Source organism: Nicrophorus vespilloides, unplaced genomic scaffold (genome assembly GCF_001412225.1).
Source record: "Nicrophorus vespilloides isolate i.1.1-1 unplaced genomic scaffold, Nicve_v1.0, whole genome shotgun sequence".
Taxonomy (NCBI): domain Eukaryota; kingdom Metazoa; phylum Arthropoda; class Insecta; order Coleoptera; family Silphidae; genus Nicrophorus; species Nicrophorus vespilloides.
The window spans coordinates 112,833-130,592 of NW_017095778.1; the positions used below are offsets into that span (position 1 = coordinate 112,833).

Genomic DNA, 17,760 nt, shown 5'->3' on the forward strand with positions numbered 1-17,760 from the left:
AAATATATTTGCGATAATTCCTGTTGTGCTGGGAAATTTACTACAGTTTTTCGTGTGATAACCGTCTTCAATAGCGTTACAACCAGGACTGATAATTTAGGAATGTCATTTTTTTTTATTGAACAGAAACGCAAACTTAATTGCACTTCATTAAAATGATTCAAACTGTTTTTTGTTCGCATCACAGAATTCGCATGTTTAGTTCAGTAATTTTGCATTTATTTTTTGATATTAGACATGCAATTTTGTACCATGACGTTTTTACTAAACTTAAAGGAAATTTTTACACAAATTAAAAGAAAATTGTAACATTTAAAAAAAATCACATCACATATCGAAAGTTAAATTGCTATCATTTGGTATTATTACAAAAGATTTGCAACCAAACAATCAATTCATATGTTTACTATTAACAACTAAGGAAACTGGAGGAAGTATTCAAATAAATGACCTGAGTTGGCAAATCTTTGGTAACTCGTGCGAAATTATTAGAACTTGGTTGGAAAGTGATGTCGCATCACGTCCTGACCTTGTACCATCAGATTACCAAAACTCTTTGAATTGTAAAACATTCAGTAATTATGATGACCTGAAACCAGCAGTTTTTTGAGGGCAAAATTATGAAGTTGTCAGAGAGATTACAAAAAATCATTGATCAATCCAAAGTATTTTCTTGCCGACCTAATTGTATTAACTTGAATATTTGTTTTTACTTAATTTGTATTGTTTTTTTTTTTTGTAGATATCACATGAATGACTTCAATGTGTTTGGTTATATAATAAATAATAGGTAATTATACTGAGCAATTTATTGTCTAAAAGAAATACTAAAACAGAAACGCACAAAAATTATTTCAAATTATCATAGTTTTCCAATTCTATCCAAAGCGTCGTCCAAAAGCGGATTAAACGCGACATCCAAATTTTTAGCGTAGAAATAATTCATGTGGTTGTATTTTTCGATAGCATACAATTTCTTATGTTTACTTCCCAACTCTTCTAACATTCTTACAGCATTCTAAAACAAAAACAAAAAAAATCACAATTAGAATATCTTTTCAAGTTATATAAAATTTACGTCATATGTAGCCAAGGCGTCGTCCTTTCCAACAATCATATAAGTGGGAATTGTGACATCACTAAGATTATAGAATGTTGTACTCAAATCTCCTTTGTTTCTGTAGGCTTGAAAATGCTTGCTATCTACGATTTGTACTAACTGATTCAACGTTTTTAGACTTTCGATATCTCCGCCGCTCACCAAGAAAGGCAATTGTTCCTGAAATATAATATCAAGCTAAAGTTTTTCACATTTATTTTTGTATTACTGGTGGAAAATTATTATTGTCGGGACCGATGAACAAATCAAAGACGTCTACGCAAATTCTCCATGAGGGGCCATCGATTGAACAAATTTCGGTAGGAACCCTACTTCTCGCTCCGAAAGTATTGAATCCAAGCTTCACTAATATTCTCTGCAATAAGAAATAATTAGGTACAGACTCGTAAGTTAGAAAATAAATAACTTACGAGTATTTTCATGAATGGGGTATTATTTATGTAAGCCACAGGACCAACGAAAATAAAGGCTTTGATATGCTTCTTAGAGTGATCCTTCATTCGAATATTGTAGATCATTCCCTCCGTAGTTGCTGCCGAGTGACCAAGGTAAATTAATTCTCCTGGCTTCTTGGTGACATTAGCAATTAGTTCGAAGACTGGAGGAAGATCGTATATAGCCATATCATCCAATCTACAATATTAAGATATAGAAACCAAAAACTTGCAATAAATCATATTGGCTACGTGAAATTCCAATAACTCCTTTCCGCCTTATCTTCGCCGTTAATGGATGAAGTATAAAAGTTGCCTCTGTTATTGCCCAGCCAAACGTCGTAACCCATGTCAGATAGGCGCATAGCTTGAATGTGACCATCAAAACCAAATCTTCGCAGAACTCTGTTCAATTCTTACCCATGGAAGATTTTCCTGTTAGGACATACAGATCCGAGTTGCTGAGGGATCCGTGCTGCAGGAAAATAGGTTTACGATTTGCCAGGTTAGGCTGGATCGGACTGTACGGAATTCGGAAAATATTAAGATAAAACCTGTTTCCTGAGTTCACAGTGTACTGCTCCATTGGATACCCATGATTTTGAATAATTATATCCTGAAATCACCAAAATGTAACGAAATCATATACCTAAACTGCACTTATCTTGCTTTACAGTCGTCGAAAACAGATCGGAATTGTAGCTGCATTTCGGATCAACTAATTTAATCCCGTATGCACTATAACTGGTGCAGACATTGTTTAAATGACCAAACACAGTTTGAAATGTGAAAAGAAACACGGCGATTACCAGTTGTTGCTTCATGTTACTTTTTGAGCATATAAATGTTATTTTTTGTATTCCCCCATTTATATAAAGAAGCATTCGACCTATACCTTATCTTTATTAGCATATTTTAAAGTTATTGATTGGTAAGTGAAAATTATCTAAGCATTGTTATGTCAATATTATGTTACCTCATTACCAATGATTAATATAGTAAACAAGTTCTGATATTGAACAAATTCCTCCTTATTTATTACCTCCAATTGTCATGTTTTGACGTGTTTTCGATACCGAACGAAAAACGCATTGAAGTTTTATCATTCCACAAAACAATTTTTCATTCAATATTGCAGAACGTACGATTTGAGTTTACATCGTTTTGTTATTAAAATAAACATTATTAATTGTGATATAAATATTTAAAAAAAAAATAATAATAAATGCTACTAATTAAATCAAAACGTAATATTTTTTTAATGCATTCATAACTTTTACAAAAATATGTTCATGCCTATAATACTTTTTTTTCAACAAATATTCCTATCATAAGTTCATAACATTTTATAAGATAAATACCATTTATTTTGATGACAATAGCTCTTTACTTTAATTTTATCATTGTATTCAGTTTTTTTAAATTTTGTTGTTGCAATAAATATTATTACTTTCTAAGTTTTAAGTGTTGTATTAAAAATTTATAAGTTCTTGATAATTGTATGACAATATTTAAAATAATGATTCCGAGCTGGAAAAAAAAAACTGTTTTAATTAAACCACAAATGCTAATGTGTATACATATTTTGTAGCTGTTGATATTTTCACAGCGAAAGAAAATTAAAAACAACAATTTTTATTGAAAAAAAAAATAGTGTCTGCAGGTTTTATCCACAACCACAGATACCAATTACAAATATGAAAACTTTAATGAAAGTAAAACATACAAGCTTTAATTAACTTTTATTCCAGATTTGTAGCTATTATTATTTTTGAGTAATAGCTGTGAACAAATCTAATATGAACATACATATATTATTCGCGTCAACTTTCATAAATTATTCAATATCATAGTTGACACCAAGTATTTTTTTAATTAATGATATTGAAAGTGGTTTAAGTCATATGATTTTGTTACCAAATATTTAGAGGTTTCAATTTGAACAAATTAAAAAATATTTTTATAGTACAGTAATTATGATTGTGAAATGTGATTTTTCTAGCTTAAAATGTGGCTTCAAACAGACTTGTAACAATAACAATAAAAAATCAAAAGTTAAAAAGAAAAGTATTCATTTAGATTCATTTTTATCATTTCTGATTTTCTTCCCCTTTTGCGGGATTTTAAATTTTTGTATATTTTTGTTTAATCTAACGATTAAATTTGTAAATAAATACAATGCGAAATAACTGATAAACTTATTTTTTTTAATTTTCATAATTAACTGCACATATATGTGTTTTTATAAAGTAGTTAAAGCTACAATTACTTTAAGATTGTTTGGTTGTATAAAAATAAAATTCCAGTAAAATAGGTTGTATGATAAATAGTTAAAGTATATTCATTGTATGTATATAAAATAAGTAATAAATTTTATGATCAAAGATTTCGAGAAATAAGCATAAAAAGTATGAAAATAATCAAAGTTGACCAATTCTGTCCAAGGCATCGTCTAAACGCGGATTGAAGGAGACATCCAAATCTTTCGCGTAGAAATAGTTCATGTGGTTGTAGTTGTCGATTACATACAGTTTTTTTTGCTTACTTCCTAACTCATTTATAACCCTTACGGCATTCTATAAAAAATAAACAATGCAATCACAGCCAGAACATATTTCCAAATTCCTTACTTTATAGGTAGCCAAAATATCATTCTTTCCAACAATCAAATACGTGGGAATTTTGATATCTTGAAGATTATAGTTCCGCGAACTCGATTCACCTTTATACTTGTAAGCTCGAAATTGTCCAGTGCCAGCATTTTGAACAAACTGATTCAACGCTTTGAGACTCTCAATATCTGCGCCGCTCACCAATAAAGGCGCTTCTGCCTAGAATATAAAATTAAAGTCAAAAATTTCGCATTTCTTTAGGTTTTGTCTTTTTCTACTGGTGGAAAATTTTTATTGTCTGAGCCGATGATCGAATTGAAAGCCTTTATACAAGTTGTCCACGTGATGAGATTGATTGAGCAAATTTCGGTGGCAAGCTTACTTCTCGATCCGATTGAATCGAATCCAAGCTTCACTAATATTTTCTGTAACAACGAAGAGTGTTTTTATAATAATTATTAGTACTATTTATTTTCTAACTTACAAGTATTTTTATGAACGCAGTATCTTCAATGTAAGCCAAAGGACCCACGAAAATGAAGGCTTTAATATATTTCTCGGCATGTTCCTTCTCTCTAATTGAGTAGATCATACCCTCAGTAGTTCCGGCCGAGTGAGCAACGTAAATTAATTCTCCTGGCTTCTTGGTAACATTAGCAATGAGTTCGAGGACTGGAGGAAGATCATATATAGCCATATCATCCATACTAAAATCCCAAAATGTAAAACCGAAAATCCACAATGGATCATATTTATTACGTGAAATCCCAATAGCTTCTATTCTTCCTAGACTCGTTGTTAATGGATGAAGTATAAAAGTTACCTCTGGTATTCCCCAGCCAAACATCATAACCCATATCGGATAGATGCATAGCTTTAAACGAATCATCAAAACCAGTTTTTACCATAACGCTTTTTAACACATACCCATAGACGATTTCCCAGGCAACACAAACAAATCCGAGTTGCTGAGGGATCCGTGCTGCAGGAAAATAGGTTTACGATTGGTCACGTTACGATTGTTCGGGCTGAAGGGAATACGAAAAATTCGAAGATAAAACCTATTTCCTGAGTTCACTTTATACTCTTGGAATGGATAACCATGATGTTTGATGATCTCTTCCTGAAATTAGCAAAATGTAACGAAATTGTATAACTCAAGAACACTGATCCTGATTTACAGTTGTCGAAAACAGATCTGGATTGTAGCTGCAGTGAATACTGATTAATCTATTCCCGTATGAGAGATAATTGTTGCAGACATTGTTTATGCTACTAAACACAGTTTGAAGTGTGCAGAAAAACACGACAATTACCAGTTGCTGTCTCATGTCGCTTCGCATTATGTGAACGTTTTTACCTATTTATATAAATAAGTATTTAAACTATTCCTTATCATCATTTGCACATTTACAGTTATTTAATTGGTGCGTGTAAATTATCTTTGTATTGTTATTTAAATTATATGTATTCGCATTACAAATGATTAATATTGTAAACAAGTTTCGATATTTAACCAATTTCTTGTCATTATTTGCATTAAAGTTTTGCCATTCCACAAATCAGAAAGATAAGTTTCAATTATCATCCGATTTGGCAAAATCGGCTTTTGATTGAAAGTTTGTTTAATTAAACATAATTTATTCACATACTTACAAATACTGTTTTTTTTCAACTATCAGTTCAAAACTTATTTGTTGATATAAACACGATGTATTTTAATGATTATGTACAGTTATTAAGTGCTTGCTCCAATTAATTAATTGCTGCAGTTTATGATAATTTCATGATAAAACATGGCTATTTTTAATGTTTCAAAATTCACATTTTATCGCATTACTAAACAATTGTTATTGTCGATGTGTGTGCTTAATTTGTAGCTATTACTATTGATAACTTTGAATATTACGTTAACTGTATTTAATGCAAAATTAGCAAGTCTTAACTAATGTAATATCTAAACTATCCTAGATTAACTTATAATCTAAACCAATCTTCGGAGGTCACAGAAATTTGTTTAAGTGGAAAGGACCAAACAGCTTGAAAAACGCTGATCTAAACCACCCAGGTTGGTAGATTCACCTCCTCTTTCTGGTTCAGCTCTCTGCTAGTGCGTTCATCTTCTATAATTCTTTCTTTGAATTAACTTATTGCAATTGAGTTTTAGTAAAAAAAATGCAATGTTTCGTACTGTACAATTCATCATAATTGATGCAATATCACCATAATTATTGGAAATATTTATCATGCAAAGTCATAACTGTAAACCACTATTACTACTTACTAGTTATTATTATTTCTTCATTATTTTTTTCAATGAAAAATATTTTTGGATATAAATAGTATTTTTATATCATTATATAAAAAAATTAAAAAAAAAAGAATATTATTACATTTTCAAAAAAAAAATCATAGTTGTCCAATTCTGTCCAAGGCATCGTCCAAATGGGGATTGAACGACACGTCCAAATCTTTTGCGTAGAAATAGTTCATGTGATTGTAATTATCGATGGCATACAGTTTTTTCTGCGCACTTCCCAACTCATCTACAATTCTTAAAGCATTCTAAAGAAAGAAAAAAAACAATAAAATCATAATTAGACTCATAATTTTCAAACTCTTTAAAATTTACTTTGTATGTTGCCAAGCGATCGTTCTTTCCAACAATCAAATACGTGGGAATTTTGATATCTCCAAGATCATAAATTTGCGGATTTGATTCATCGTCATTCTTGTACGCTTGAAATTGATTGCTGTCAGCAATTTGCACAAACTGATTCAACGGTTTGAGACTCTCGATATCTCCGCCACTCACCAATAGAGGCATTTGTTCCTGAAATATAAAATTAAGTGAAAATGTTTAGCATTATCTTTAGTTTTTGTTTATTAGTATTACTGGTGGGAAATTATTATCGTCGGAGCCGATGATTATGTTGATGGCATCTAAGCAAATTTCCCACGTGAGTCCATCAATTGAACAAATTTCGGTAGGTAGTTTACTTCTCTCTCCTAACGTATAGACACCATGATTCATTAATATTCTCTGCAATAAATAAGAGTGTAATATAACTGTTATTATTTATTATATAACTTACAATTATTTTCATGAACCAAGTTTCATCTAAGTAAGCTACCGGACCAACGAAAATGAAGGCTTTGATATGTTGCTCTGCATGAGCCTTCATTCGAATAGAGTAGATCATAGCCTCCGTTGTTGCGGCTGAGTGACCAACGTAAATCAATTCTCCTGGTTTCTCAGTAACATTAGCAATTAGTTCGAAGACTGGAGGAAGATCGTATATAGCCATATCATCCAATCTAAAATCAAAAAATGTAAAAGCACAAATCAATGATTAAACATATTTATACATATATACATATTTATTACGAGAAGTCCCAATAGCTTTTTTCAGACTTATCCTCGCTGTTAACAGAAGACGTATAAAAGTTGCCTCTGGTATTCCCCAGCCAAACGTCGTAGCCCATATCGGATAAACGCATAGCTTGAATCAAACAATCAAAACAAATTCTTCACAAAACTGTATTCAATTCTTACCCATAGAAGATTTTCCAGGAAGGACAAACAAATCCGAGTTGCTGAGTGATCCGTGCTGCAGGAAAATAGGTTTACGATTTGTCAAGTTACGGTTGATCGGGCTGTAGGGAATTCGAAAAATTTTAAGATAAAACTTGTTTCCTGAGTTCACAGTGTACTCCTCCAATGGATACCCATGATGTTCGATAATTCCATCCTGAAATCAACAAAATGTAACGAAATCTTATACCTAAACTGCACTCATTGTGCATTACTGTTGTCGAAAATAGATCGGTATTGTAGCTGCATTGCAAATCGAGTAATTGTAGCCCATATGCCGGATAACTTGTGCAGACATTGTTGAAGACACAGAACACAGTTTGAAGTGTGAAAAGAAGCACGGCGATTACCAGTTGTTGCTTCATCTCGATTCTCATTATATAAATGAATTTTATTTGTTTACAAGCACTTATATATTTAAAATATTTTTTATCTGTATTTTCGCTTTAAAAAAAAATTAAATTATCTAATATTATTTATATTATTTCAATATTATTTATACTCATTACCAATGATTAATATTATAAACAAGTCCTGATATTCAAACAAATCCTCCTCATTATTTATTACATCCAATTATCATATTTGGGAACACGTCAATGTTACCAAGAAAAACTTACAAATAAAAAGGACAAAATTTACAGATTTTTATACCAAAGTTCTTATTGTGATACATGATGATTTTTAAACAAAACATTCTTAATTTTGATATAAATAATTAACTTCTTTATCAACTGCTTAAATATTACTCATCATTAATTCAGTATATCTGTACAAGTTTTTTTTTATATAAACATTATTTATTTTCACCTTTTTATCAATTGCTTTAATATGTCTCGAAATTTACACATATTGCATCACTTCATTACATTTTTAATACAAACTCCAATTATTTCTTAACAATATTGCTAAACATTATATTGATCAAATATATCAATTTTTTTATTGCAAAAAATAGTGTCTTCGCGTGTTTAATATCAGTTTTGTAGCTATTACTATTATCGAGTAATAATAAGCTGTCGAAATTGAAAAAATATACTACAGAAAAGTATTACCCTCCAAGAAGTATTATCCGTGTTATTTATATATGATTATAAATTAGGTCAAGCTACAACCAAAAATAGCTAGTTAGAATTCTATTGGATCTGTAATTAAAAGAGGTTGTGTAATAAATAATTAAGGTAGTTGGGTGCAGTAATTTATTGTATAAATGAAGTGCTCAATGTTATGACCACCCATATTTGCAGAAGATTTTTTTAAAATTATTTCAAATTATCATAGTTTTCCAATTCTGTTCAAGGCGTCATCAAAATGGGGATTGAAGGAAACGTCCAAATCCTTCGCATAGAAATAGTTCATGTGGTTGTAATCTTCGATAACGTACATTTTCTTATGCGTACTTCCCAACCTATCAAAAATTTTTAAAGTATTCTAAAAGAATAAAAATATTAAAACGTTTTATACATATTTCAATGTTCTTTAAAATTTACATTGTACGTAGCCAAACTGTCGTGCGTTCCAACAATCAAGTAAGTGGGAATTTCGATATCTCCGAGATTATAATTCTGTATACTCGATTCACTACTATTCCTGTAAGATTGAAATTTATCGGTACCCGCAGTTTCTGCAAACTGATTGAACGGTGTCAGACTCCCAATATCTCCGGCGCTCAACAATAAAGGCATTTCTTCCTAGAATATTAAATTAAAAGAATTCCCATTTGCAACTATATTTTTTTTATTACTGGTAGAAAGTTGTTATTGTCTGGGCCAAACAACGATTGTATGGCAAATAAACAAATATGCCATGTTATACCACTCAATGAGCAAAATTTAGTGGATAGCTTACTTCTCGTTCCTAACGTTTTACGATTAAGATGCACCAAGATTTTCTGCAATAAAGAAAAGTTTAATATAACCGTGCAAATTATTTTTTTTAACTTACAATTAGTTTCATGAACCAATTATCTTCATTGTAAACCACAGGAGCTATGAAAATGAAGGCTTTGATATGCTTCTCGGCGTGAGACTTCATTCGAATGGAGTAGATCATAGCCTCCGTTGTTCCGGCCGAGTGACCAACGTAAATCAATTCCCCTGGCTTCTTGGTGACATTAGCAATTAGTTCGAAGATTGGAGGAAGATCATATATAGCCATATCATCAAATCTAAAATCATAAAATGTAAAATCGAAAATCTACTCTCAGACATATTTAATACGAATAATTCCAATAGCTACTGTCTTCCTTATTCTCGCCGTTAACAGAGGAAGTATAAAAGTTGCCTCTAGCATTCCCCAACCAAACGTCGTAGCCCATATCGGATAAACGCATAGCTTGAATCAAACCATCAAAACCAATTATTCGCAAATCTCAGTTCAATTCTTACCCATGGAAGATTTTCCAAGCAGAACAAAGAGATCCGAGTTGCGGAGAGATCCGTGCTGAAGGAAAATAGGTTTACGATTGGCCAAGTTACTATTGTTCGGACTGTAGGGAATTCGAAAAATTTTAAGATAAAACTTGTTTCCTGAGTTCACAGTGTAATTCTCCAATGGATACCCATGATTTTTAATAATTCTATCCTGAAATCACCGAAATGTAACAAAATCTTATACCTAAACTGCACTTATCCTGCTTTACAGTTGTCGAAAACAGATCGGGATTGTAGCTGCATTGATGACAATGATCTGATAATTTAAACCCGTATGAAAAATAACTGGTGCAGACATTGTTTAAATGACCAAACACAGTTTGAATTGTGAAAAGAAACACGGCGATTACCAGTTTTTGCTTCATGTCGATTCTCATTATATAAATGATATATTTTCGTTTTCGCCCATTTATATACATAAGCATTCAAACTATTCCGCATCACTTTTTTTCGAAATCGCAATTATTTGATAGATACATACAAATTATCTAACCATTGTTATTTCAATATTTTGTATCCTCATTAACGACAATTATTTATTCCTCATTATTTCATATTTAGACGCATTTTCGATACAAATTAACTCATTGAAGCTTTAAAAAACATTTCACGTATCAAAAAGGTATGTTCACAATATCCCTCTTATTCAATGTATCCGTCTGAGCAGAACCAACGGATTTTGGTTGCGTTAGTATCACTGTTCGAGTGCGGATCGAAATTATATTAAAATATATGGAATTTGGACGTGAAAAGCTGCTGTTAAGTGGTCAGTTCTGCCTACATGTTTATATTCTAGACTCCCGTATTTATCAAAACTTTCTCGAACTTTGCACAACAATAAACAATAATGCAGCTGCTGCTAACTGAAACCCTTCGACCATTCAAGAGCACAGCTCAATTGGGAGAGTTACGTAATACGTTTCATTATGCGAATAATTACAACGAAATTTCCATCGCCAGTTAAAATATTTTCGCGCACATTTCGATATATAGGCTTTTATTAGCATGTACCATCAGATCTTCAGATGTTATTATTTTCGAGTTTTAACATGTCAATATTGAAAAGTCTCCAATTAAAACCAAACTTTTGTTTGTCTTTTTTGATTATTTCATAATTCATTATATTTCTATTTATTGTAAACTAGATAAAAGTACAATTAGCAAAAGTATTCTAAAAACAACGCATTTTTCCGAGCTAATTAAACAAAAAAAATATTTTTCTTGGCGTATACTCATTAATAACGTACAACAATTAGAGTTATATTCAGCGAGTAACATAAACAAGGCATGGACATTTTTTAGTTTATATTTCGCTTCTTTCAAACTTTGTTTCAAATTATAACTACGAATGTTATTTTATTTATACCATTTTTTATATCATATAGTCATGATAAACTTATTTGTTTTTATTTAGCCTAGTTATTATTGCTGAAAAAAAGTAATTGATAACTTTTTTTTTAAATTATTCGTAAACTGTCTTAAAATATGTATATACGGCTTGTAGAACTATTTTCTATGGAATAACTAAGATTCAATTTTGAAAAGTGCCGAAGAAGTGAAAGCGTTCGCAGTCTATGGAGTGGTAGCCGAATTATATAATCAATATGTGACGTTTGGGTAAACTACATCTTCCTCTCCTCGATATTTGATAGCAGAGTGTACATTGAAAAGGATAACTGCATTACCTGAAGGAAGTATGTAAAAGAAAGATAAAAGTCGTTGTACAAAAGATTGCAAATATTGAATTACCTTGCCGAACGTTTCGTAGCTTAGATCGAATATACCTAAGGCTGTCATTTTGCTGCCCCTTTGGCACCTACGCAACATCATTATTAGCGATTTCCTAATATCCGTTTCCGTCTTCAAATACCAATCATTGTTGTAAACGTTGGTGGCCATAGATTTGCTCTGCGGGAGAGATGGAACCGGATATTATTGAGTCACGGAACTCGCAATTAATAATACCTGATAGGTAAGTTCATTTCCTGCAGCGCAAATCATGAACAGTTGCAGAACGTGTCCGAGGCAGTAAGAAGTCAACTGATATAATTGACCTTTGTCAATTTTTACCTGGAAAGTAGTTATTTTAACAAAAATTAATAGAGAAATTTGTTAAACATACGACGGTGATCAAGAATGTTGAGACGCAAATAGCAACAACGCTTGTGGCCAATTGGATGAAGATGGATGGTGAGAAGATCTGCTCCATTTCGTTACAAATGCTTAAAATTGAAGTCTTTAAGATATCACCAAGTAAGAGTTTATTAAAGTATTACTATAGCAGTTTGTTGTGATGAATGACGCATCTAATTATTAAAATTTTCGTTTCTGCATTCTCTCCAGTTTGGTCGTTTGGACTACCATCCAATTCCATGAGCGATTTATTCAAATCCGCGTTATTACCGCTTCCTGTAAATCCTATGATCATTTTCAGTAACCTATATTGAGTTATAACGTTAATGCACAGAGCCAGAAAAATGAAATCGTGGCCTAAAATACTTAAGATAACCACGTAAATGTTAGTGAAAACTTGCAAGATGTACAGAATTTCGTAAACTGGAGAGTATTGGTATTCAAACGGATACCAAGAGAGGAAAGGTAAAGTGTTGGAACCTTCCAAAAGCGGTTTGGAGAGAAACCCGAAAGCGAATATCGAAGCACTGCCCATCAATGAAATCATATTGAATATAACGAACATCGAGGTCATTTTCAGCGATTTCTCCAAAACAGGTCCCATGAAATCGGATGGCCAAAATTCGTTTAAAGCCATAACTATAATAACCTTTAACCTTGCCGAATGCACGTAAATAATATTTATTTTTATTATAGACTGCAAAGTTTTGTGATTATCATTTAATCTGCAAATGATAATTGTCATTTTTACCTGAAACGTTGTTGAAATCGTCGACAGAGTTGATGATATAGTGGTTATATCATAGATGTTCATCACAAAGTAAATAACTTGTCCCAACTCAAGAAAGATAAGCAGAGCCAGTTTAACGAAGAAAGCGATTGGCGTATTTCTGCTCTCCTCCTTCGGCCATAATTGTAAAATATTCAACAAAACTTTCGGCAGGACAAAAGCCATTTTGGAAACATCCTTCTTTCTCTCCATCGGAAATATTAATAATATTTCCTTTTCAGTTTTTTTAATTTAGTTTGTGCATAAAGTTAAATTATATACTGCCGCGTCTTCAGGAATTTGTCGCGATTTTCGGAATTCTAATTCTATAGAGAAAGTAATAATACTAAAGAAGCGTGCTTAATAATTTATTATCCAAATTTCCAAGTTCCGATATATAATAATCCACTAGTTGTAACTGCTGTTATAACTTGGAATAACTTATTTTTTCATTTAGTGTTTCAATGAATAATCAATGAATATTAAATCGGCGAAGATCCAATAGCATTGTATACCGTCTTTAAGAGTACGTCAATATCCTTCAAATTCCTTCTCGCCTGAATGCAAATTTGTCCTTCCGGCATCACCTCGGATTCGTTCTTAAGAGCTTCGATAGATTGAACCAGATATTTCTTAGAATCCTGCAGGTACAGATTATTAATTAAAGATTAATTAACTTTTTTTAATTCTCACAATTAATTTGGTGTAGAGATAATCGGGTCCCGATTCTTCAGTCCCTGAATTTCCTCTTCTCCTTCCCAATTCCATAATCGCAGCATGAAGTTCGAACAACAGCAACCCTTTTATCCTGTTTTCAGCTAATCAAACAATTAATAATCTAATTAATTTTGTTGAATTTTATTAAATACCTGGAGCTATTTTGTTGGCCAATTCGGTGAGTTGTCGGCAAATATCGATTTTCAACTGAAGATCTTCATCTGAAATCTTGGGCAATCCTCCGTGGAATTCTTGTCCGAGTAGTTGCGAAAGTGCAAATTTAACGTCGGTTAAATAGTAATGATTTGGATGCAAGAACTTCAAGGAATTGCTGATGAAGACTTTGCAGGCGTTCGAATTGCCCTTTCTGATTCCGCTCAAATTAGTTCCGCAATCCTGCAGGATACCGCCCACCTCGCCGGCGCCGACTTCGTAATTGCAAGTAGTACAAAACCAACTTTTATCTGACAACTCCAAGTTGTCTTCTTTGAATGTTTTAGGTAATGCGTAGCCCTTGCAATCTCTGAAAATAATTGATGATTCATTTATTGATGGCAATTGAAGAAATGATTTACTTTTTGGGGCATTTCAATGCGCTAAAGTTAGTGCCAAATTCAGTGACATCTTGACATCTGGAGCAGGAGCACCAGAAGAACTTAGTTTGCTGCAGGTGATGTCTCCTATTTGCAGTACCCCAAAGTGGATCAGTATAGCAAATACTCAGATGTTCTCCTTTCTTGATGTCTACACCAGCTGTTATAAGTACATGACCATTAGCTGTGAAGGTTTTTGAACAGTTCGCATGACAGCTATGCTCGAACATCGATGTTGTATTGAAGATGGCCACGTACGGTGGATCGGTCAATGGTACTTCATGAGCGTTCACCTAGAAAAAAAAAACATTAACACTTAATACAAATTTCCACCAAAATCAGACCATTATGATGCCGCAAATCCTCAAGATATCTTCATCCTCGAAGGAATCCAACTTGAAAAATCTTTTGATGAAAGCCACCACCGTGATTTTCTCCTGCTCATATTTGTCGGTGCCTTTCCTAGCTTCGCAATGCGACTCCAACGCATCTATCTTCTTCCAAACATTTGATAAAAACTGCTTGCTGTGCAAACATCTCAAAACTGTGATGCATTGATAACTGGGATTTGGTATATCGAAAACTGATATATTTACCTGCAAAGATGTGAGTTAAATTTTGTCTGATTAAGTTTTGAAACTTACTTTATCTCCTCTATTGACAGTGTATGAACATTCTGGGATGTGACTAGGTGAGTTCTGGCAGATTTCACTGCACATAGGCCATCCGCATTTCTGACACGGCTTGCTGGTCTTCGCGTTCAGACCTTTGCCGCAGCCTAGACACACTGGGATTGTAACTTGAGAAGGGCCCCAGACAATCGGAGGTTCTTTTAAGATGACATCTCCCGGTTTCAGATTTCTCGTTGCTATCAAGTGACGACCGACGTTTGGATCGTTAGAGATCTACAAAATCACCTTAACTATCATTATTATAATACAATATAATGACTCACTTTAAACGGTTTGCAGTCGATCTTATGCAATTTCCAATTATCCTTCTGGTGTTCTTTGCTGCAGTAGTACACCAAATGGCATCCACTGCATTTCTGCTGTGCGGGCTTCTGGCAGACAGCGCATTTGGCAACTTCCGACATGATATAACGAGGATTAATCAATTCACATACAAAATATCAGTAAGCTTCCAGTCTTAACGCGAAGTGGACTCGAATACAGTGCACATGTTACACTCAGTTATAAATAGTACTCATCTATTAGGGGATACACACATACAGCCAGTGCTCCAAATGCGTTATGATTTGCCTACACTCCACCAATACAAAACCTAATTTTCCATTTTAAATTTTCCTCATCAAATCTAATAACCGTGTATAAGAGAACTTGTATGCACAGTACAACTGTCAAAATATATATATTGAAAGCTGCTGGAGTTATTTATTGCCACTCAGTTTCGAGTGCTTAGACGCAATCATCTCAGCGTTTTGCTTTAATTTGCAACGTAAATAAACATTTCAATTTCCGCCACGTTCGATCCGATGATTTTTTTTTTCTTACCAAATCTATAAATCGCAATTAAATCAATCAAGGTTACCGGTTGTGTGAATATAAAAGAACATCGGAGTTTACATTATGCTCTCTTTGAACACGTCCATCATTCGAACGTTTCGTTTCTTCATTTTCCTCTTTCTATTTTAACGCACATCGCGCAACCACTGCACATATTACACGTTCACAAATTTAAAATTCTAATAGGAAAACTTTTGCATTTTTAAAACACATTCATTTAAAATTTGATTATTCGCCCTAAGGGCGAACGCAGACATCAAATTTTACTTTATTATTATATATTATTATTTCACAAATATAAATTGATTATTTTTACTCGTTTAAATATTATTATTGATTTTTTTTGTTACTTTTTGTTATTTATGCTATTTCAATTGATTTGGACCCTACCTCCATTATGAAATACTCTTCTTGGTTATTATGGATGCTACCAATATTGGATGACTTCTAATTCTCTGGAAGTTGCCTCTATTACCAAGGACACTCTTAATTATAATGGACGCTACATCTGTTGCTAAGCAAATCTCTTAATTATTATGCACGCTGTATCTGTTACTAAGAACACCTCTTAGTTGTTATGGACGCTGCTCTTTTTGTGAAAAATATATGTTGGTTTCTATGTAGGCTATCTGCGTTACAAAATAAGCTTTTGGTTAATATGGATTCTACCCATATTGATAAAGGCATCCTTATTGCTATGGAAGCTGCCTCTGTTGCTAAATAAACATCTTGCTTATTATGGACTCTACCTCTGTTAATCAGGACATCTCTTGATTATTGCAGCCGCTACCCCTGTTGCTAAAGACACCTCATTATAAGGGAAACTACCTCTGTTGCTAAGGACACCTCATGAATGCTGCTTTTATTGCTAAGGACATCTCTGGATTATTATGGATGCTACCTCTGTTGCTAAGGATACCTCTCGACTATTGTCCATGTTCCAAATGCCTACAGAATAAATAATTGAATCGATCGATTTTTTTTTGTGCAATCTTCCTTTATTTTGATTATTTCAAATATTTGGCATTATCCTTTCTGGCCGAGAGCCAACGTAACGGAAGAAACGTTACTGTCGCACCATCCTAAATAAAATGCGCTTTGCTCTTATAAATACACAACTTAAATGCCTTATTTTTGGATCTGATACCAAGCAGTCCATCTATTGTCAAAGGTATAGAAACATCACGTGCTCTTCAAGAAATGTCCTATTCGAATTGATACAAATTTATGATTTGGATGAAAATTTCACTTATTATACTTAGATCAAGGATGTATAAAACTGTAAATAAAAGTTATTGTCATAACAATAATGTATAAATTGAGAAGGTCCAGTTGTTATGCTACATTACAGAAGACTGATTGCCAAAATCTGTGTCTCTGACATTCGAACACGACTTGGTATCTGTTACTACATCTTTAAATAGCCTCGACTAATTGAAAAGCCGCCTTAACTAATACATCATAAAGTATCAATGAAATTAAATGATTCAAGATTTTTTGAATAATTTTTATATTATATTTATTTTTCTATAAACAAGTTAATAAAACATTATTAATATTTTGATATTAAATCATAAATAAATTTTAATCGAAATTAGATTCTCGTTAATATTTTGATTGAATTAAATAAAATAATTATTTTTAAATTAATTTCCAAAAATTCTAATTAAATTGAAATTATAAAAATACATTTACATAAATGAAAGATACACATTTTTAAGTAAAACGTAATTGTAACTAAGTTTAATTAAAAAACAACAACTTTCATATACTGAAATATTAAGTATTTTAAGTGTGTTTATTTTCGTAGGAGAATATAAATCTGACTG

The 17,760-nt window shown here is 32.4% G+C and overlaps 5 protein-coding genes across 5 annotated transcripts; all 5 read right to left on the reverse strand.

Moving 5' to 3' along the window:
* Window positions 1–794: 794 nt before the first annotated feature.
* Window positions 795–2,383, reverse strand: LOC108563568 (lipase member J-like). Its single transcript, XM_017922285.1, has 7 exons — window positions 2,229–2,383; window positions 1,975–2,170; window positions 1,807–1,921; window positions 1,531–1,753; window positions 1,329–1,475; window positions 1,079–1,279; window positions 795–1,018 (listed from the first exon to the last, which is right to left on the reverse strand). Exons 1-7 carry the CDS (start codon window positions 2,376–2,378, stop codon window positions 863–865), a joined length of 1,188 nt encoding a protein of 395 aa, XP_017777774.1. The 5' UTR covers window positions 2,379–2,383; the 3' UTR covers window positions 795–862.
* Window positions 2,384–3,949: 1,566 nt separating this feature from the next.
* LOC108563159 lies at window positions 3,950–10,558 on the reverse strand. Its single transcript, XM_017921762.1, has 20 exons — window positions 10,403–10,558; window positions 10,149–10,344; window positions 9,981–10,095; window positions 9,706–9,928; window positions 9,506–9,652; window positions 9,252–9,452; window positions 9,043–9,192; window positions 7,723–7,918; window positions 7,555–7,669; window positions 7,262–7,484; window positions 7,063–7,209; window positions 6,799–6,999; window positions 6,701–6,731; window positions 5,348–5,526; window positions 5,094–5,289; window positions 4,926–5,040; window positions 4,651–4,873; window positions 4,445–4,591; window positions 4,185–4,385; window positions 3,950–4,130 (listed from the first exon to the last, which is right to left on the reverse strand). Exons 1-20 carry the CDS (start codon window positions 10,556–10,558, stop codon window positions 3,975–3,977), a joined length of 3,318 nt encoding a protein of 1,105 aa, XP_017777251.1. The 3' UTR covers window positions 3,950–3,974.
* A 1,177-nt stretch (window positions 10,559–11,735) lies between these two features.
* LOC108563168 (odorant receptor 4-like) lies at window positions 11,736–12,402 on the reverse strand. Its single transcript, XM_017921774.1, has 4 exons — window positions 12,316–12,402; window positions 12,159–12,263; window positions 11,943–12,101; window positions 11,736–11,878 (listed from the first exon to the last, which is right to left on the reverse strand). The coding sequence occupies exons 1-4, from the start codon at window positions 12,400–12,402 to the stop codon at window positions 11,816–11,818; spliced, it is 414 nt and encodes a 137-aa protein (XP_017777263.1). The 3' UTR covers window positions 11,736–11,815.
* Window positions 12,403–12,451: 49 nt separating this feature from the next.
* LOC108563724 lies at window positions 12,452–13,318 on the reverse strand. Its single transcript, XM_017922483.1, has one exon. The coding sequence runs from the start codon at window positions 13,306–13,308 to the stop codon at window positions 12,469–12,471; it is 840 nt and encodes a 279-aa protein (XP_017777972.1). The 5' UTR covers window positions 13,309–13,318; the 3' UTR covers window positions 12,452–12,468.
* A 110-nt stretch (window positions 13,319–13,428) lies between these two features.
* On the reverse strand, window positions 13,429–16,115 carry LOC108563714 (protein msta). Its single transcript, XM_017922472.1, has 7 exons — window positions 15,361–16,115; window positions 15,050–15,310; window positions 14,750–15,001; window positions 14,388–14,698; window positions 13,965–14,335; window positions 13,789–13,913; window positions 13,429–13,736 (listed from the first exon to the last, which is right to left on the reverse strand). The coding sequence occupies exons 1-7, from the start codon at window positions 15,499–15,501 to the stop codon at window positions 13,578–13,580; spliced, it is 1,620 nt and encodes a 539-aa protein (XP_017777961.1). The 5' UTR covers window positions 15,502–16,115; the 3' UTR covers window positions 13,429–13,577.
* Window positions 16,116–17,760: the final 1,645 nt, after the last annotated feature.